Source organism: Oratosquilla oratoria, chromosome 7 (assembly GCF_046742065.1).
Source record: "Oratosquilla oratoria isolate Oo_2021 chromosome 7, ASM4674206v1, whole genome shotgun sequence".
Lineage (NCBI taxonomy): Eukaryota > Metazoa > Arthropoda > Malacostraca > Stomatopoda > Squillidae > Oratosquilla > Oratosquilla oratoria.
The window spans coordinates 34,824,855-34,847,504 of NC_134783.1; the positions used below are offsets into that span (position 1 = coordinate 34,824,855).

General features: G+C 40.6%; 1 protein-coding gene across 1 annotated transcript in view; it reads left to right on the top strand.

The window, feature by feature from the left end:
• LOC143026785 (serine/threonine-protein phosphatase PP1-gamma catalytic subunit B-like) overlaps positions 1-20,052 on the top strand; it is a 22,659-nt gene extending 2,607 nt beyond the window's left edge. The window contains exons 4-7 of the mRNA XM_076187558.1: positions 36-113; positions 6,290-6,403; positions 11,055-11,198; positions 11,500-20,052. Coding sequence (XP_076043673.1) covers positions 36-113; positions 6,290-6,403; positions 11,055-11,198; positions 11,500-11,532 — 369 coding nt within the window. The 3' untranslated portion in view covers positions 11,533-20,052. The remainder of the gene's footprint in view (positions 1-35; positions 114-6,289; positions 6,404-11,054; positions 11,199-11,499) is intronic.
• The last annotated feature ends 2,598 nt before the right edge of the window (positions 20,053-22,650 follow it).

Genomic DNA, 22,650 nt, shown 5'->3' on the forward strand with positions numbered 1-22,650 from the left:
CCATTATTTATCTATTTATTCATTTTCCCCTGCAGCTACGGAATATCATGCGTCCCCTCGACGTCCCAGACTACGGGCTCGTCTGCGATCTTCTGTGGTCAGACCCCGATGAGGTAAGGCGACGCCATGTCAATAGACGACTGAATTTCAACCTCTCTCTCTTTCCCCATTTCATCCCTACACCAATTTCAATCCCACTAAAGCGTTTCCAATGCTCTACAACTCCATATTCATTTATTTCTATAGATAGGATTTTACACATGATGCTATGATTTCGTTCAGATCAAATGTAATGAATTATATTTATTCTGTTATCGTAGAAAACAAGGATATTTTTCGTTCTCTTTTGTATTTTTTATTAATCATGTGGTAATGTTATTTCGTTCAGATGAAATGTAATGGATTATTTTGGTATACACAAAAAAAAAACTCAGTAGGAATTGTGTAAATAATGAACCTATGAGAAAAATGCATAACATTGCAAGGTCATTTATCGTGAAAATTACTTTTGGTAACGGTGATTTTTTTTTCTAAACAAACAAATGCGATTGTATACACAGTAACAGAAAACTTGAAATGAATATATCTTAATTAATGTGATAACCAGTAATTTTAATTTCAAATATTTATAAGTGATTAATCTTTTGTAATTTTGTAATGCCACACTAGCATTAAATTTGCTAACGTGAATATGAAAACTATAGCGGCAAAGACTCCAGGAAAGTCAGAATAATGTTCTGATCAAATGATAATTGATAGAATATTTTTTAGTATCGTATTATCGTAATAATGTGAAGTGATCTGATGTAACTGATGATTCATTTTCGAGAAGTCTTGTGTACTGATCGACCAGATACAAAATTCACATTTGCACGTCAGTTTTTGTAAACAATCGCCTTTCACGTCGATTTTCGTAAACTGTCGTCTTTCAGCTCCGTAATTATTGTAAACAAAGAGGTGATTGAACCTTCTAACACACAATAAAAACACAAACACAAGGGATACATCTCGCATCTTAAGCACTAGGAATAAAGATTCACATTTCTGGATGACCGTTCATCTGAATTATACTGGTCTCGGATTCATTTAGTTGAGGGTTCGAATCCCGCACTTCTCTCCGACTGCCCCAACAGTCCCTAAAGCGCATCATAATGCAAAGATGACGGCTTTGTCCGAAGCTACTCAGCGCCTCCTGATGTAGACTCCTCACCTTACCTCTCGTGTAAGTTCTAAGGAAACGAACTTATGTTCTTTTCGAGTGAATCAACATAATCTAATACTTCCTTCTTTGACCTCGCTCATACATTTTTATACTGAATGAATTTGTTTTTCATCTACTTGTATATTATTTCTTTTAGATATCCTCAACTTTTCTTCTGAAAACTTATCTTCTGGAACATCGTTTCTTATGTCATCAACCGTGCCAGCTTTCTCTCTCCCTCTCTGCCTCTCTCTCTCTCTCTCTCTCTCTCTCTCTCTCTCTCTCTCTCTCTCTCTCTCTCTCTCTCTCTCTCTCACTCTCTCTTTCTCTCTATCTATCTATCCATCTATCTATATCTGCCTCTTTCTCTGTCTCTCTCTCCCTATCTATTTATCTTTGCCTCTGCCTCTCTCTTTCTGCCTCTCTTTGCTTCTCTATATCTGCCTCTTTCTCTGTCTCTCTCTGCTTGTCTGTGTGTCTCTCTCCCTCTCTCTCTCTCTCTCTCTCTCTCTCTCTCTCTCTCTCTCTCTCTCTCTCTCTCTCTCTCTCTCTCTCTGCCTGTCTCTGTGTACTCCAAAATTGATAAGGAACATTAATAACAGAGGATCAGCGCCAAGTCTCTTTCTTGCACAAAAACAAGGCCGCACCATCTTTGCTTGGAAGGGAGAGAGGAGGGCAGGGTGACCAAATTTAGAATAATTTTGCTACACTTAGCATATTCTCACTAAAATAATAATATATCAATAAGAAATATATACGGAAACTGAGTACATTAAGGGGAACAAAAGACGTAGCATTATTTTTTGTCAATCTAGCATAATATCAGCTGCTGTCTAGCGTATTCCCGCTTGAGAAATCTGGTCACCCTGGATTAGGGTAGTGTAGAAAGAGTTCCTCAGTGTCTTTTGTGGTTCTGGGTTTCATGGAGTTAGGCCAGTTTTGTATTGGAGCTGGTTTACTGTAGGCTGGTGACTTGAACAAGGTTTTCCCAGTTTGATTTTTTTTAATCACGTGTTGGACTCGTGATCGACAGCCTTCTCTTGGATAGGAGCTCAGAACTAATACATGGGCCAATCTACGAGTATGAGTGATGTTTTGACTTTAAGCACGCATACACACACAACTCCTTGCCCATTAGAGTTGAGGTGCCGGCTAGCAGTGTAGTGATGCTAGAACTTTTAGTCCTGGACGGGATTTGAACTCGGACCGCTGAATCAGTGGTCGAGTGTGGTACCATTAGGCCATGTGTTATCAGCGCTGGAAGAAGGCTTTAGCACGTGGTTTTGTGGTGTGCAGCTTACTTTATTCTGTTTCTATATTTATTTGCATATTTCTTTATTGTTTTTATAATAGACTACCTCCCTCTTGGTATATAGCTAGTGTTTTAATAATTATTTCACTTTCGTTCAGTAGGCTATGCTTGTGGTTTTGGCTTCTGATCTTATGGATTATATATAAAAAACGACAATACACCAAAGAGAGTTGACGAGTCACTAGTAAATAGATCAAGAAGGACAGGAGAATCGAAAGGAACACATTGATGGCCAAGCTAATCCTTAATCTGTCCATTGCGTATAGAATATCTTATGTTTTCAGCGTGTGGGATTGTACGATTTTATTTATTTATTTGTTTGTTTATTTATCTATTCATATATATATTTATTTATTTGTATTTTTGCACATACAGCGTCCAGCTTTATATGCGAGAACATAGGAATTCCTCAACTGCAGTGCACTCTTTCAAAAAGATGTTCTTTCGCCGTGTAGATAAACAAATTTGTTATTTGTACCAAACAGTCATTTGAATTTCTTTAAAAATGGAGTAGATTATCTTTAACCCTCTTCTTATTCTTTTCAGAAACAGAAATCCTTGTTTTACTGCATTTAGTCTGAAGAAGCCATTCTTCGCAGTAAGAATGTAGTTAAGTTAACCCTGACACAATTTAGCTTATCACACTGTTAGCAAGTATGAAACCTTATCTGCAGACGAAATGCCTACCGTGATAGGTTACCAGCATTATTGACATCGAAGCTGTCATTAGTTAGCAAACTCTTCTAAAAAAAAATTATAAGAAGAACTTTGTTGGAAAAAGTTTTGACTAGAGGTCACATTCATCAACTGTAAATTCTATTGTATGTTAGAGTGTACAGTATAATAAGAAATATCGATGCTTCTATTCAATTTTGAATTCAAAGCTTTCCCAACGCTCCGACATCTCTTGCCATATTGTGGGCATTGCATTTGGTTTGTAATAATACCGATATTATAAATTCCCATCCTAAGTGGCCTAATGACTTTATCAATGCAATAAGTTTGATGAATGTGGCTGTATTCAGTCTATAGAATTGTATTCTTAAGCGAAAATTCGATTACTGAGGTCAAATACAACAACATCCATAGGACTTTCATGTTATTATTAGTATTTTTTTTATTATATCAAATAGCAAATGCGCTTCATAAGACCCCAAAAGTTCGTTTAAGAATACGTCTGTAGGCTAAAACAATTACTATGACTGTTCACTAAAATGACACAAGACATTTTATCAGTTGAATTTCTAACTGTTTATATTCTATTATATATACGTCATCTCTCCGGACAGATTTAAATTTCAGCAATATTATTTTAAGTAAATACTCGCCATTCATGTGAATTATCTTCTAATTGTAATGAGTGAACTGATTTTTATATATTCGGTAAAATCCTGTAGGTTGTTTTTAATGAGGTTTTTAAAATAACATTAGTAAGGTGTAAGGAGATTGACAACTTCTTCATTTCATCATCCTATTTTCTTGGTCATTTCTTGACTTTAAATATCAGTATTTATCAGTCCTGTTGTAACATTGTTAAACATATTTACGCTTTATGCTCTTGATTCTTCTTATTTACCAGTGCCAACAGTTACTTTAGTATCAAATAAGAAATCTTTCTTTTAAATCGTGTGAGTCGTCCATTAAGAATAACAGTTTCTTCCTCTTTACTACTCAGTCGTTTCTAAAACAGGATGACCTTAAATCTTCTTACGACTTCTCATTTTCTTGACAAATATACACTTCTCTGCTTTCCTTGATTTCAGCATTTTTTCATCACTATAGAATGCCTGTTTTGCCTTATATTAGTGACGGCAAATTTTACAAAATCAAACTTACCTAGCACTACAGTACGTTTTAATAGTGTCTTCCTAATATTTTGGTAACACTATTGTATCATATTTTTCAATTATCGTAGTCACATTAGTTACTTCTTGCACCATAAGTATACCACTGCTTTGCCAATCAGTTACTTCATATCAATGTAAACACTTTATATCCTTACAACTATTTCGTCTGTCTCTCCAGTACTATTTCTCGTATTGTTAAAATAATCATTATTATCAAAATGTTCGTTGCTTATATCCGGTTTGAAATTCGTTTTGTTCTCTAGAATATAAAAATCACTGATGAAAACAGAAAACGACAAATAGTACAATAAGTACAGCAAAGCATATCTAATCACACACGAAAAAAGAACCACAAGATGGATACCACTTCGACTGAACTCTTTCTAATTCATAAAGCGTAAGAAAAAAAAAATGAGTTCAGCTAAAAGATCGGAAACTTAGAAAAGAAAGAAAAGAATTATTTTATAATATTTTTTTATTAAAATATTTTTACACTTTTGATAAGCATGTAAATTATAGTTCTTTATTTGACCACGATTAGTTCCAGTGATATGAAGTAATGCGACACTTATTTTCCAATCATTACTGAGAGTCATCGATCATGAAAACAATAAAAAGCTGACCGAAAAAGTCTACGGTTCTTAATGTTTGTGAACAATGCGACGACAATTGAACGCGCGTTCGCCAAGTGTTCGATTGCCTTTTGTTACAATGATTTCTTTTTGCTTCATCTTACAAATTAGTATTAGAAGAATTAGACCTAAGTTTTATGAGCTATATAAAAAAAAACTACATCTGAAGAGTATTTGCACGATGTGTGGCGTTGATAGTCGTGGGCGGGAAGAACGAGATACGATGCACTGCATACGGCAAAACTCTCCCAGTGGCGATTTGATACATCGCCTGGCCATAGGGTCAAATGCATAATTATCTATTCGTTCTCCCTTTATGCTTAGTAATTCCCCTTTGAAGATAAAAAATCACCTCTCGTTTATTTCTCTGTAGTTGAGCAGTTTATCTCTTTGCAAATGAAAGCCAAGTTTGTGATAGGAATGGATGAAACAGAGAATGAAAAATCGTCATTGGATGATGATCGGACGCTTTTTTTCGTGATAGCAAAGGGAGAGTATTGATCAACTGCCTCGAAATGCGGGGGAACGGAAGCGCATCCAGTCACACTAGGCTGATTCTCGTCAACTATTGCGAGTTCGTTTGAATAGAAACGATTTCGGTTACGTTTTGTTTTGTTTTGTTTTTTGCCAGTCTCCAAATGTCAAAATACCTTTGCATCATACATTAAGAACCTGAATGACGAATTAAGACAAGTTAAATCTATACAAATATTTGACATATTGTTGAGATGTTCCTAGTGAAATCTACAATATTGTGAGCGAAGTATTTTTGTAATTCGGATTCAAAACCTGTGACGAGAATATATCCAGTGTGAAACAACCTTTGAAGTTTGAGTCCATTTGATCTATTGTGTGCGTGGCTTACACCGGGAGACAAGTCATTATGTATATTCACAATCAAGAGATGCATTCCACTGCGGAGAGTACTATTTGGAACATACACTACGAAGTTAAGACGTCTTCCCCAGGCCTGTCGCTGTTTTTGTCCTAATTGAATGTTTGATTGATTGACCACTTCATCACACTTTCATTCATTCAGCCACTTCTGCCTCTGCGAAAGTCTTTCTATCACGAATTGTATCACACTGTCCCACGACGCACATTTGTTTCACATGGTCACAAGCCACTCAAGTTGACCATACCGCTCAACCTGACACAACACTTGTAACCAACTGTACAGGAGTGAGTAACGGTTAAGTATTGCTTTCATAGAATTACACATAGCATTTCATTTACATGATGGACTAAATCCAGTCTGTTAATGCTTTGGTATATGACCGAGTGTGTTGTCTTGCAGGAGGTGAAGGGCTGGGCACAAAACGACAGGGGCGTCTCATGGGTCTTTGGCGCCGAAATTGTGACTCAGTTCCTGGAGCGGCATGACTGTAGTCTCATCGTTAGAGCTCACCAGGTATGTCAACACTGGATCTCCAGAAGCATCCATAAACATATCCATAATCATATCCCGCACTGTTCCTTCAACAAACTGAAAGACAACAACATGCTGCATGCCAGACCCCCAGATATCCATCTTTCTGAATCCTCTCTCCCCCGAAAAGACAGAGTCTACCTGGCCAGGCTGCGATGCAGGCACCATTCAGACCTTCTAAGTTACCAGAAGAGGTTGGATGACTGCATCGCAGTTAACTGTCCAGGATGTAACACTTCATCCCCATACTATACAACACATTATAGAATACTGCCTTTGTACACAATCATGCACGCCAACTAAACAATATAAAGAATTTATGGGAACCCCCGTTACAGCCGTGGGGTTCCTTTGAAAGACGGAACTACTCGGCTAGACAGTCTAGGGAACGACAACAACACTGTATCTGCCACGCCATATTACTCGTCCTCTTTTCTATTCAACAGAAACGCCCGAAAGACGTTGGTGGGGGAAAAGAATACAGCCACCAAGTATTCCCACTTGGATCGTAAGAGGCGAGAAGAAAGGGACGGGGATTGGGACTAGGCATCCTTCTCCTTGTAGCCCACAGGGGACATTCCTAAAAGAAAAAGTAAAGGCATAAGAGGGTCTGGGAGTTTTCCGACCAGCACCCTAAGGTTTGGGTCTTTTAATGTGCGTGGATGTGGTACAGATTAGAGTAAAAGGGAAGAGATAGGTAGTATGTTTGTGAGAAGAAAGATGGATGTGTTGGCTTTGAGTGAAACTAAGTTGAAAGGGAAGGGTGAGTGTAAGTTTGGGAGTGTAAGTGGGAGGTTATCAGGAGTGGAGAGAGGGCGAGGGATGGAAGGGGTGGCTATTCTAGTAAGTGAAGAGATAGGTAAACGTGTAGTGGAGTGGAAGGAGGTTTCCTCAAGGATAATGTGGATGAAGGTGAAACTGGGAAAGAAGATGGGCCTGGCAGTGAGAAGAGTGTAGAAGAAAGGGAGGCCTTTTGGATAGAGTTAAATGAGTGCATAGAGAATTTAGGGAGAAATGTCAATGTAATATTACTGGGAGACCTTAATGCTAGGGTAGGAAATGATCCAATTGATGGAGTGGTGGGGAAATGTGGAGTTCCATGAAAGAATCGTAGTGGAGAGTTGATGGTGGAAATGTGTCTAGAGAGTTGATGATAGCAAATACAGTGTTTCGGAAGAAAGTCAAGCATAAGTACACATGGGAGAGGGTGGTGGATGGAAGGGTGGTAGATAGAGCGTTAATGGATTATGTAGTGGTAAATAGGATTATGATAGGAAGAGTTAAGGATGTACATGTGCTAAGGGGAGAGGGCGGGGGAATATCAGATCATTTTTTGGTGGAAGGTAAGTTGAGAGTGGAGGATAGATGGAGAAAGAGGAAAGGGGCAAAAGGTAGGGAGGTGCTTAGAGTGAACTCTTTAAATGAAAAGGAAAAGGAGAAGGAGTACAAGAAGAAGCTGAATGAGGAGTGGGAAGGAGTAAAGGATAGAGTAGAGCTAGGTGTGGAGGAGGAATGGGGATGGTTTAAGGAGGGAGTCACAAAGTGTACAAGAATGGTGTGTGGAACAAGAAGGACAGGAGGAAATAGAAGGAAGGGTAGTGAATGGTGGGATGAGGAAACAAAGAAGGTTGTAGAAGAGAAGAAGCGAGCTTTCACATATTGGGTACAAAATAGGACGAGGAAGTCATATGAGAGGTACAAAGAAAAGAAAAGAGAAGTAAAGCAAAAGGTAAAGGAGGCAAAGAGGAGAGCAGATATGAAATAGGGTAAGAGTATGAGAGAAAATTTTGAAAGTAATAAAAAGATGTATTGGAAAGAAATTAAGAGAGGAAGAGGAGGCGAATCAAGTAGAGAAGAAAAGGTAAAAGGTACAGATGGAGAGATGATAATGGAAGAGATGGCAGTAAGGGGAAGATGGGCAGAATATTTTAGGGAGTTGCTAAATGTGAAGGAGGATAGGGAGGGAAAGATAGCTTCAGCGGGAAATGCTAAGAAAATGACCGTGATGAGTGAAGAAAATGGAGGAGAAATAAGGAAGGATGAAGTGAAAACAGTTGTTAAGATGATGAAAGCAGGTAAGGCACCTGGTCTGGATGGATGCCATGCAGAATGTCTAAAAAAAAAGGAGGTACAGTGATGGTGGACTGGCTGGTGAGGTTATTTAATGTTTGCTGGAGAGAGGATAGAGTGCCGGAGTACTGGAGGAGTGCCTGTATAGTTTCACTTTACAAGGGAAAAGGGGACAAGTGTGAATGTAGTAGTTTCAGAGGGATTAGTTTGTTAATTGTAGTTGGGAAGGCTTATGGGAGGATCTTGATTGAGAGGATTAGGAGAGGAACAGAAGGAATAATTGGTGAGGAACAGTGTGGATTTTGGACAGGTAGAGGTTGTGTAGATCAGATCTTTGTTGTAAGACAGATATGTGAGAAAGCTATAGGAAAGGGGAAGGGTGTTTTTTGGGCTTTTATGGATCTGGAAAAGGCTTACTATAGGGTAGACAGAAAGGCACTGTGGGAGGTTATGCAGATATACGGGATAGGAGGAAAGCTTCTAGGAGCTGTCAAGAGTTTTTATGAGAGTAGTAGAGCTTGTGTCAGGATTAGAAATGGAGAGAGTGAGTGGTTCGAGGTAAAGGTGGGACTTCGTCAAGGATGCGTTATGTCGCCCTGGCTGTTCAACTTATACATAGATGGGGTAGTGCGAGAGGTAAATGCAAGGGTAGCGGGTCAGGGATTGGAGATGGTTAAAGAAAATGGAGAAAAGTGGGAGGTGAGCCAGCTGTTGTTTGCGGACGACACTGCGCTTGTAGCAGGATCGGAGGAGGGATTGAGGAAGTTGGTGACAGAGTTTGGGAGAGTGTGTGATAGAAGAAAGCTAAAGATAAATGTGGGTAAAAGTAAGGTGATGAGATGTACAAGGGGTGAAAGTGGCAGGAGACTGGAAGTGAGCATAAAGGGAGAGCGACTGGAGGAAGTGGATAGTTTTAGATACTTGGGTGCAAATGTGGCAGGAAAAGGTGGAGTGAAGGTGGAGGTAGAATGTAGATTGAGAGAAGCAAGTAAATGTCTTGGTCGATTGAAGAGTGTAATGAGGAATAGACATTTGGGAATGAATGCTAAGAGGAGACTATATGAAGGAGTGATTGTGCCAACACCACTGTATGGGGCAGAAACATGGAATATAAGAGAAGAAGAGAGAAGGAGCTTGAATGTGTTTGAGATGAGGTGTCTGAGAAGTATGATGGGGATTACTAGGCTAGACAGAGTGAGAAATGAGGAGGTGAGGAGGAGAACAGGGGTGGAAAAGGAGCTGGGAGATAGGGTTGATGAAAGAGTATTGGGATGGTTTGGACACATGGAAAGAATGAGTGAAGAAAGACTAGTAAAAGAGGTATGGAAGGCAGATGTGGAGGGACTGAACATGAGGGGACGTCCTAGGATGAGGTGGATGGATGGGGTGAAGGGGGCCTTGGGGAAGAGGGGAATGTCTGTTGAGGAAGGACGGGAGAGGACAGAAGACAGGGGTGAATGGAGAATGGTTGTATATGGATGATGTGATGCATGAGGTGGAATCGGCGGGGGGATGGGGGATGAAGTAGTATGTGTGAGCAAAATTTGACGCAGCCCAAAGGGATTTCTTCCCGTCTTCTCCTTTTATGCATGGGGGGACGGAGAGGGGGGGTCGCCAATTTAATGAAGCGGCCTTGCTGTGGATGTGCTGTGTCCTGCGACACTGCTTCTGACCCAGGGCAGTGGACAAGGTGCAGGGATGACCTGTCATCCAGGAGGTGCTAAGATAAGAGGGAGGGTGGAGGGGGTGTGGAGTGTATTTAGGGATGGAATGGGTGGGAATGATTTTATGCCTTTTTCTTTTTGGCTACCTCCCTTGTAAGGGGGAAAAAGCCTTGGTTTATGCATGTATGTATGTATTTTCATTTACTACTGGATTCGTCAGAGCGTATTAGTTTTACTCCAGATTTTTTTCTACAGCTTTGTATTTGTCCAGAACAGAGGGAATTTTAAAGTTTCAGGAGAGGAAGTAGGATTACGAATTTCAGCCACAAATTATTGTAATGTTGATCAGTAAGCAATCCTGTACGGGGTTCTATATAATATACATAACCTTCAGGACGTCACACTTTTCAATTGTTATAGATGAAATTCACAATGAATATCGATATTACCAACTTTGAGTCGGATGGGGGAGGTGCAAGGGACAAGAAAACTCTTGAAAACCAATACCAAGAACAAAAATGAAAAAGTATCTCGTAGACCAATGGTTCTTAACCTTTTAATGCAGCGACCCAAAATCCTGTCCAGATCAACCATGGCAACCCATACTCTCATAAATATTTTATTTGATTTAAATTCTAAGACAACTGTAGATGTTGAAAAGATTTCTCACCTCAGTTAAATAGTCTATGTCTTTATAATGTTGCGCTTGGATGTTAATGAATCAGGTATTCTAACACAGTATTATTACTCGTAATGATATTTTTATGGGAATATTGGCAAGGTGAAATGTCCACAAATACTTGACGACCCTTTCAAAGGGCTTGGTGACCCAACTTTGGGCCGCAACCTAGGGTTTAAGAACCACTGCTGTAGACTATTATATTCTTTATTTCCTCTAGGTTGTGGAAGATGGATATCAGTTCTTCCAGAAAAGATCACTCGTAACCCTCTTCAGCGCTTCCAACTACTGTGGAGAGTTTGATAATGCAGGGGCTGTGATGGCAGTTAGCGAAGACCTGACCTGCTGGTTTAGCATTTTACCGGTAAGACACCTGGACCTTGAAATGATCATCGATTTAACGTTCGTTCATTGCTTACATTTTTTTTTTTCTTAGCTCAATCGTAGAAATAAAGAACTTTGATCAAGTTTTAAAGCTTCAAATTAAAGATTATTTGAGATTGTTTTCTTGCATAACACATGAAACCCATGTAAAGAATCAACAGATGTAGATGATATGAACAGTCCTCTAAGAAATATCAAGTGCATTCTGCTATACTGTACTTAAAAATACAAGAAATTCGTGAGCTCGGTATTAATGACGTTTTCCTTTTTTATTCTTTCAGCCTGACAGAAGGCGTGTTTACATCAAGAAGTGAAATTCTTGGTGGTGATTTGTTGGGATTTGCTCCTTGTGCTGCATGTTGTCCCAAGGTGTGCAGTCTTGTGCTGCTGCCTTGGGGAGCTTTCGGCACCATCAGTCAGTATTGAGCCGGCCAGTCTATTCAGTGTACCAGTTGTCAGTGTAAATGTGGGACTGAATGTAGTAAATGCAGAGGAACGGTAGATTAACAAAGAAGATGTAATTAGGAATAGGAGAATAATTTTATCATGACCAAGTATTGTGATGCAATAAACGGTCAAATGGAGATTTACCGAATCTTGACAGTGTCAACAAGAAGCAACAAGCCAGCACCTTTGCAGCCTCCGCCCGTCTCGACGTAGTCAAGATCTCATCCTCAAAGGTTCCTCGCCGATTGTGTTCAGTGCAATTGGCTTTTCTTTCAGTACGTTGGACGGTCTGCCAGCCTCACGCCACCAACCAAAGAATTATTCCGTGGTCATGGCTTCCGCTGCAGTAGCAGTCTGTCTTATCTGTTAGTTCATCATCAGTATTGGGAAGATTGGATTGCGCACCAACGACTTAATCCTGTGCATCCTGAACGTCAGTCGAAGACACGTGGAGGGTAAGGATAAGCTGGCAAGGGCGAGGAGTAGGAGTAGGAGTAGGAGGAGTAAGGACGAATGAGTGAAGGAGCGAGCTGTGTAGAGAAGAAGCATCCGTCAGGTGAGGTCGCTGCGAGTCTGTACAAGAACACAACAAAAAAGCACACTATATAATCAACAACAACGTACAGCCTCGCTGGCCACGATGGGACTGCACCTTCTGCGTGCATCACACACCCATTCATCGGTTTTATATGTTACCATTTCGCCTTGTATGTATGTACAGCCCACGCACATGCATTCACATGTATACAAACACACGAACACACGCGTCTGTGCACGTGCAATAAAAAACACACACACCAACACACAAACAGTAAAACATTATTGGAAATATTAGACGTTACCTCGGGGCCTGGTGGAATCTTAGATTGAATACGTAAGGAATGCAGAAACAAACTTGCAGAGATTCAAAATCACTAGACGAAAGAATAATACCTCAAGTCTGGAAAAGAACTAATAGAGTACTAATCAATAAAAGATAAAATAAAGATAAGAAACTGAGCTACAGACTAGTGTCACGGATCTGCATAATAGATGAATAATTTGAAAGAATTGTTAAAAATATGTGGGTAATCATAATTGTTAAATTGTAGAAGATAGATCCTGAAGAGAAGGATAGTTTTGTGGATAATCAACTCTGTTTCAAAACTGGAAAATCATGTATATTAAATATGATTAATTTTTATATATACCAAAAGCTTTTCCCCCTTACAAGGGAGGTAGCCAAAGTCAAAGGCATAAATCCACTCCCACCCATTTTAATTTATACTCAAGAGTTGTTAATGTGTTACAGGAGAAAGAGGATTATGAATATTTGGACCTAGAGAAGGTATTTGACTAGAATCTCACAATTGAACTTCGCGGAAGGTATAGCATATTAGAATACTCAGAGTCCCACAGGGTTCTGTTGTGGCACCTGTAATGTTCTTGATATATGTAAATGACATTATGAAAGGTACTACAGCCTATGTTAACATGCTTTGAAATTTTGTAAAGAGCGCGAGAAGTGTAAAAGATATGGGAGACTTAAGTTTCAAATACAAGATCTGAACAATACAATACATGGAGCCAACCGTGGAAAATGAACATTAACGTCAAAAACAATAATAATTATTGGAATGGGATGAAGGTTAGAAAAATATAATTATCTAATTACTTTGTGTGAAATGAATAATTTAGAAAACCAAAACAAGAGAAAAATATGAGTGATTTTTTATTCCTTGTCATCTGACAAATATAAGTAAAATCGTGGATGAAACATACAGATTTGACAAACATAAAATTGTTTTTTTTTTCAATACATGGACGAGATGATGAAAGGAAAAAAAATCATAGAATGCTTTATCCACCCTAGACGGGAAAATGCATCAGTGATCTTCGATAAGGTAACATGTATAAACAAGATTGAGACAATAGAGAGATCAGAGACCAAATTGGTTCCCAGTGCTGATGGGGTAATCAAGTGTTCAGTGTCTCGCATTGTGGGTCCAAACCCCACATTTCTCTCCGATCCCCAGCATTGACTGTTACCTGGCCCATCAGTCCAAGTGCATTGAACAAAGGTGACGGCTTCGACCGCAGCTACGCGGCTCCAGGCTTACGAGTAGGTTCCTTGCCTTACCTTTGCAGATAAAACGTTCGAAGAGGGACAGAAACGAATAGACATGTCACCACTGAAAGAAAGAAGAGAGACAAAGGCGACTTGATGGTGGCGTTCAGGTCATTAAAGGGAACAGGTAAGACCAAGAAAGAAGATATTTATGTGTTGGGATGGGAGAGGCATGTAAAGAAAGGATGTCAAAACACAACTCTTCGTACAGATGTGTCAACTTCTGAAATAGTTTAGATGACATAGTCTAAGTTGAAACCATAAACGAATAAAAAAATACGTATAATCGTTGAAAAAAGCGACAGGACCCCTCGAGTGTTGCCCCTTTCTTTTAAATCACAACTGAACAACCACAGTAATGTGAATGCACACAAATACATGCGTACACACACGCATACAAACACACACACACACACAAATGCACATGCACATGCATACACAGCTTTCCATTCAGTTGCATAAACTTTGTTGAAAATTTAAAACAGAAAATAATTGAATAAAATTATAAATTAATTTAAAGCCAAGTTTGGCATATGGAGACTAAGAAAAGGGCACCCCCAAATATTCTTCTCCTTTCAATTACGATTAGGTGAAATTGGGTAAAAAAAAAGCACACACACAAGCACACATGCACACAAGCACACATGGAAACACACACACAAACACACAAACGTTTTTATGTTCATGAAAAACGAAATTCAAGAGGAATGCCAATAGTACTGCATATGATACAGGGGCAGAGAGAGAGAGGAAGATGCAAAATATAATAGGAAGAGAAAGAGGAGGAGAATAATAAAGGGGGTGTGCAGTTGCTGAAGAGAGATCTAGCGGTGTTAAAGTATGTTACACAAAAGAGCAACATTTGGCGTCCGAGGCGGGATGGGAAGTAGTGCGCGACAGAGGAAAGGAGGAGGGAGATTCCTTGCCTTGGGTAAGTAATGGAGAGGATAAGGAAGGGAGAATTGATAGGAAACAAAGAGAGCAGTTAGAAATAATGTGAAATCTAACCGCTCTCATTCTAAGAAGAGATCAGAGATGGAGGGAGGAATTCTAATCCTAGAATAGAGTAGATAAAAGGGAGAAAGTAGGACGGAACTGTGGGAAAAGAAGAACGCTTGTCTAAGGATGTCAGGAAACAGTTTTTCGAACGAATGTGTCAAATCTTGGAATAGTTTAGAAGATGACAGAATCCAAGCTGAAAACATAAACGAAATCAAAAGTACGTATGATAGTTGCTCAAGTCTGAAGCGAGATGTGAGGAACTCACAAAGGCTTCGTAAATCAAAAGTGAATCAGGTCTGGAGTAACAAGTAGTATCATCTGGACAGATGTTCTTGAGTGGTGATGTTTAGAAAGAAAGAGGGAAATCTTTGGGAATTAGTACATTAATTTTCCCCAGTAGGGAACAGGGTATTAGTGAGGCATTTGTTTTCGGGAAGCTGACGGAAAGAAAGAGGAAATCATGGAGAAAGGTAAATACTTGAATAGAGTGAAGAAGGTTACACAGGCTAATAGGAAAGTGAGAATAAGGAAAAAGACACTACAAGCTAAGTTTCGGAAGCAGTCAAATAGCAGAGTTTATATATATATATATATATATATATATATATATATATATATATATATATATATATATATATATATACAAATAGGTTATACAACGACTCTCGATTCTAGAGGAATTTGCCTGATAGGAACAAACCACTGCAGTGGAAGAGAAAACGGTGTAAACAAAAACGATAAAAGGTAAAGAAATTAAGCAATGATCAGGACTTTTTTGCTAGAGTAATATATTTCTTATTTTTTTCTTAGATTCGCACGAAAACTATTCTCCCTACCTAATTTCCCATGTTTTGAAATCCTGCTCCGAGGGTAAAAGGTTCCTTATGACTATTCTCTCGTAAAATATCAGTTAAAATATAAACATTGGCAATTCGCACCCGCCAAATGTAGCTCAAGCTCAATTCATCAAACACAGCCTAATTCTCTGACCCATCTCTCTCCCACTCAACCTCTTTGTCCCTCTGCTCACCCACAACACATTTCTCGGCTGAATCCGAAACACCACTATAGAATAGAAACTCGTCTTCTCTTCCTAAACAACAAACCATCTGTCTCCACAGATCTCCCTCACATACATATGCATATGCAAACACTTATATACATACATGTATGCATGTACGAACTTAAATAAAAACACACGCATACATTTGTTTGCTACATATCTATATGAACAGTACATATTTGTGTGCATGTGTGTATTTGTTACACATGAGAATACATGCGCACAATAAGTGTGTATGTTTGTGCGCGTGCGGAAACCTAGTCGTCGAAAGCTTCTTTATATTGCATAATGACTTTTTCAGGTCTAGTGTTTTTTTGTAATATTCTTTCACTTGCCAAAGCGTCAAGGAGAACGTGTAATAGTTTGCATCGGCGTATGAAAATGATTATTGAGACTAAGACTGTGCAAATGCCAAACTTGCTAAACGCTGCATGGGTAGATCATTCTGATCTTGAGTCTACCTGTCCACCTGTAATTATGAGTGAAATTATTTGTTATAAACTAGTAAGCATAATTAAAAAAAGATGGACAGATCAACCCCGGGCATGTTTCTCAATTATAATTAAGTTGTGACCTTGTCTTGCGTTGGCCACAACTCTCCATCCAGTACAAATACTATTAGATTAAGAGTGTGAATCAGATGAGGCTGTATACACATAGGTTGCTTGTGGAAAACAAGGTGATGGTGGTTGCATTTTGTGCAGCGTCCAGTAGAAGTAGGGGCATAGTTGACAACGACATTAGGCGCTACGATGACCACCCAAAACTGCGTGTATCGGAGCTGCGTCGTCACAGCACCCTACACGGCAACAGTCGCCTCGCCCCACCCCCCGACCTCACCCCTACCCCTGCAACTTCTTCCGGCCGCCATGCCGAATCTTTTCGGCGGGAAGATCGGTCTGTATGTGAGTAGTCCTTGCGCGCCATGCAGAGTTGTGTCACAGTTGACGATGGACGGATTAGGTTGGAACCAAAAGGATCGCCGCAAAGGCTGCCTGTAGGTCGGCGCCAGATTTCGTGTTGGAGTCAGGCAGCAAAGATGGTTACAGTTTCATGTACTTTTAGACAGTCGGCTCATCACCAAGTTGAAGCCTTCGCCCTCGTCTTCGGAAAGTTCTCATTCTTTCCTCTAGCCCCACCCATCCCCTACTCAACTCCCTCAACAATGGTCATCGATTCGCAGCCACCTGTTCTCCTCACAACCACCCAGGATCTTCCCACATTCTACAGAAATTTTTGGTCAATGATTGTCATCTTTACCTCGACATCGGCCGCATCTCCTCCTGTATTTCCTCACTTCTTGAGCGCTACCCACAAGTTGGGTCGAATGCCTTTGATGTAGGAAGACGGGGTTTTGCATGCGGCTCAGACCAGCCCAATATATTTTCAGTATTTATAGACCATGAGTACTCTACACTGCAAATGCTACTTGTGGATATGGTGTCCCTTAGTGTGGCTTCTTCAAGGGTACAACAAAATTATTCTGTTTCCTTTACCTCTCGTCAACCCTCAGTAAAAAAATATGTATACACAATTTATATTTTTGAGTCCCTTCCCCCCCCCCCCCCCATCTCTCTCTCCACTGGACCCGTTTTCTTTACCAACGCCTCCAGAGAGCCGCTCACCCCCGCCCCACTTTTTCCGGCGCTTGCCAGAGGCACGGCAGCCTCTAACTCCGCCACTCCCCGCGTGTACGTTGCTCATGCCGATTTAGAAAAACTTTGGCCGCCAAGTAGTCAGGCAGCGTAGCCAGTGTGCTTCTTTGCCAGCAATCACCGTTAGCTACAGGAGAATTTGTATGCTATTTTTGTCATAAACCAATCGTGAGCTGAACTGTAGTAATAGCATATTTTTGCATATTTGTTTCATAGATTTTGTGTACTGTCATGATAGGATACTACCTACTGATTTACCTGGATAGCGTAATCATTAATCTTAAGTTTAGTTATGCCATACTGATTAGGAAGCAGGTGTTTTCATGAGGCATCGCTTGCGCTCCGTCATATGTCTAAGGGCAGTCAGTGTGTCATCCACGGGGTTGCAGCACCATTTGCCAATGGGTCACTCACCTAACACCCCCATAAGGCTTGTGTCGAATGCTTGTGCGTCCCACGGACTAGCATTTTTTTTACTTACGTCTTGTGCCAATATTTATCGTGCACGGACAGACAAGTATTTTCTCGTGTGCCAATATCTATTGCGAGAGCTGTTATTGGAGTGTCGGCCTGTCATCATTCACCACCCACACCAATCCTCGTGCGCACTGACCTCGACATTCCTAAGTACCAAAAATTTCCCCTTCTTCATCATTTTCCGTGACATTTTCGTTCACTAGCACGTCTCACCTTTCCTTCGTCATGTGTGCGTCTTCATCGTTCACGCGTGCATGTTTTCTCATGACCATCTCACCCTCACACGTTCCTTATGTACCCCCAAAACTTTTTGCATTTTTTATACATCCAATCTCATTGTGTACCCCGTTTCCTACACCTACCACCATTGTCGTTTTCACTGTCTAGCTCACATCCACACCACCATCACACGTTTGCCATGCTTGTCTTGTCCTGACTCCCCTTCCCTCTCGTATCTTGCCTTGGCACAGCAGCCTTGCCAACCATCTAGCTGCAATCCTCACTTGCCAAGACTATGTTTGCTGTCCTTTTGAGCTTACGTAGTTTGGCTATGGCCTCGAGCTTGACTTGGCCTGCGTTTGAGTAGCCTTGGTGTAGCGTAGCGCACTCGCCACGCGCACAAGTCCAGCAGCTAGTATGCAAATCGTTGTTGCATTGGCGGATCGCCTCAATACTCTGCCTTCCTTGTTCTCAATCACATTTTTCTGCCAGGGTGATAACTGTGCTCACTTGTCAGATGCAAGTGTATGTAAATGTATTTTAGTCTTTACACTTAAACTAGTAGCATTTGAAGCATTCCATTCTCTTCAGTCTGACAGCAAAATTATTGCATCCTGCTGTCGCGTATTCATTCCGCTGCGATGTACATAGTATGCAGTCACGCACATACATATGATCATGTCAACATTTCAATGCTTTTGTACACATTCACATTTCATGACTTAAGCTAAAAAGTTTACTTGTCTTGCTGACTGAGGTTCATTATGACTTTGAAAGTGAAGAAACAAGGTTGCACAGTTTGTTCGAAATAAAATAAAATAAAATCCGCCTATGAAAAGTAGTAAGACTTTCTTACAAAAAAATAGCGCCTCGTATCCAGGACAGTAAATCCTACAGTGTGCCCAGAACTCAGTGCACAGCTTCTCTGTCAATGCTGTAGGAACGGTGACCCATTGACCAAGTCCTTTTCTTACTCGTGTAAAGTGGTTGAACAAATCACGCATGTCATTATGCACACGCATGCTGGCCTCCCTCTGTCTTATCACACATTTGCAAACTCGGGTCAGGATGATAAAATGTTTAGCACTTCTGATACCCACTGTTGTCCGACATTAGCAACATTCTAAGCACTGTCTAATTACCCGAGTGAGTGAAACTTGCAGGGGCGATATGACGCCACCTGACATGGCTGCACCGCTGTCGACATCACCTCGGGATCCGCTGACGTACGTTGTACCCACGTTGATCACTCAATCTGCACTGCACAGTCTTTGAAAATAATGGATGTCCCACTTTCAATTCAAGTGTTTGTACGGGCCTAGCTGCTGCTAAAATTCCTCAAGTGATTGTTGCCTTTAATTTTTCACTTTAAAAAATTAATACAGAAAAGGGTATGGGCTTCAGACTGGACACCATTGAGCTTTCGTTACTCTGTGGTGTACGGCAGTTTCATGCTCTACCGTATATTTTTGTCCATCATCGTTATCACCTAAGTATGCGCGACGATCTCTCCCACTCCCTGTCCTTTCCCAACGGCCTCGTGGTCACAGTTCGGTTTCTCCTTCATCTACCCGTCACCCTCTCCCGTGTTTCTAGCACACTCCATGCGACGTATGCTGCTGCTGCTGCGCCAGCACCATCCTGCGTCTGTCCAGGACGTTGCCGTTCTGTACTCTTCTGCTATTGGTCGTACCAAGTTAGTTTGCTTTGTACTTCACATCTCATGTTTGTACATTTGTATATGTAGCAGAGACTTGTGTACATAGTATACAGTAACTTGTAATAATTGTACGGATGTGGTCAAGTCAGAGAGCTTAGTATGACAGTATGTAGTTTGGTAGCCGAATAAAAAAATTGCACCCTCGATGTTGGTTTCATTTCCCCTTAATCGAGTGACTGACTCGCTAACCTTTGACACCATGGCATGGCTAGGTCACGTGAAAGAATTACAGGGATTATGAAAAACGGGTCCTGTGAACCACTTCACGACTAACCTAGGATTTTGGAACACAGCTATCTCAAACTACAAGAGAAGAAGCAGCGTAGATGTAAGGTATCTGGATATCCAAGTCCCGCCCATGGCTGAAAATTAGAACATCACTGCACTACAACTCCGGTGGGCTAGGGATTGTGTGTTCGTCTGTGTAAGTTCGCAGCATTACCCACAGATCGGGCCATATATGAGCTCTGAACTCTCATACTAGAATAGCTGTCGATGACGAGTCCACCACGTGTTCCAAGACCGCGGTGAATCCCTCAAGCTTTTACACACACACACACACACACACATGAACTTTTTAGCTGACGATGCCAAATTACTCAAGAGAGTGAAAACAGAGGAAGATTGCAGATCGCTGTAGGATGACCTGGATAAAGTATGGGAATGGAGCCGGAAATATGAAATGAATTTCAACATCAAGAAATGTAGCATAATGGAATTTGGAAGAGGCAAAAATAGAGTTTCGGAAAAATATACGATTAGAAACAGTAGTCAAAAAATAAACTCAAGAGAGGAACCTAGGAGTAATCATCTCAAGTGACTTGACACCTGACAAACATGTAAATACGTTATTTGGAGAGACCTACAACTTATTAAGATAAATGAAAGTGGCCTTCGACTACATGGATGAGGAGATGGTTAAGAAAATAATCATTACATTGATAAGACCGAAACTAGAATATGCTATATCAATGTGGGCATCTAGCACAAAGAAAAATACAAGAAAATTAGAAAGAATCCAAAGAGCAGCGACAAAAATGGCACCCACACTATCAAATTTGACATATGAACAAAGATTGGAAAAATTACAGTTGTCAACACTGGGGCAGAGAAGGGAAAGAGGCGATTTGTTGACCATTTTCAGAATTATGAAAGGGATGGAAGTTCTCGATAGAGATGACCTATTAAATTGGGACAAGAGAGAAACAAGAGGACACGAAAACACACTAAAGAAAGACAGTTACGGAAGAGATCTGAAAACCAATAGTTTCCCACACAGAGTGATCAATGTCTGGAACAAATTGAACACTGAAACAGTGAATGCCAGAACTATACACGATTTCAAGAATAAACTAGACGTGGAGAGATACGAAAACGGGTTACAGCGAGCATAGCTCCAGTCCCGTAAAATACAACTAGGTAAATACACACAAACAAACACACACACACAGGACCCATTGAGCGTTGCTCCTTTCCTGTATACTATACCACATTTAGGTGAACACACATACACACACTTCAGTGTTGGCCGTCAGACAGCAAAGAAGTTTCCAAAGCGCCTGGGTGCAATTAAAAGGTCGAAGAACAATACAAGAATCCCGTCAAATGGTATACTGAGCGATAGTTAAGATCAAAATAGGTGATATACGACTCAGTGTTGCGAGTGATTAATAAAAGTAGTGATTGTCAAAAAATACAACAAAGCAGGGAGGATGATATAGAAATAAGTGGTAATACAGCGTAGCGAAGGAAACAATATAGAATTAACAAAAGGTAAGTGAGAATTACGTTACAAACATGGAAACTGGAAGAGTCCAAATCGGTTGTTGACGACGGAGAGCTACAGGACAACAGATCTGGCATATTACAATTAGAATTTGAGCAGATTATATGAACAAATGGTTGTGACACTGTATGGGGCGGAGACTTGGAATTTAAGAGAGGCAGAAAGGAGAAGCTTGAGTGTGTTTGAGATGAAGTATCTGAGAAGTATGGTGGGGTTACAAATTTGGATAGAGTGAGAAATGAGAACTGGAGTGGAAAGGGAGATGGCAGATAGGGCTTATGAAACCTTATTGGGATGGTTTGGGCACATGAAAAGAATGAGTGAAAAGCAGAGGTGGGTGGAGTGAACTTGTAGGGAAAACCATGGATGGGATGCAAGGAGCTTTGGGCAAGAGGGAATGTCTTTTGAGCAAGGAAGAAGGCAGGTGATAGGTGGAGTGGTGAGCTGTTGTGTATGGATATTTTGACACAGCCCAAAGGGAATTCCATCTTCTCTATTTTCCACATGAGGGGACAAGGAGGGAGGGTTGCTGTGTAAGTGAAGTGGCCCTGCTTGGGATGTGATCTGTCTCACTGCATTGCTTCCAACACAGGTAGTGGGCAGGAGACAGTGATGAACCTTCATCCACGAGGAGCTAAGATGAGTGGGAAACAATGGGTGGTGGATGGAAGTGGAATGGGTGGGAGTAGGAGCATGCCTTGGCTGCCTACATAGATACAAAAATTGTGTATATACACAATAGATATACACACCACCAATGATCGGTACTTTTATGTGGTGATCCTGCAAGATGGACAGTGAAGCTGCCAATTTTCCAAACCCATCAACCCCCTCACCTCCATCAGGAGGTGCATCCCTAAGAGTATGACACACGGTCTCCAGACTGGGCCCCAAGATCTGTCAACTTTCTTACTTTTTCCACACGAAGGGAGATGACAACTAACAACTGCACCCCT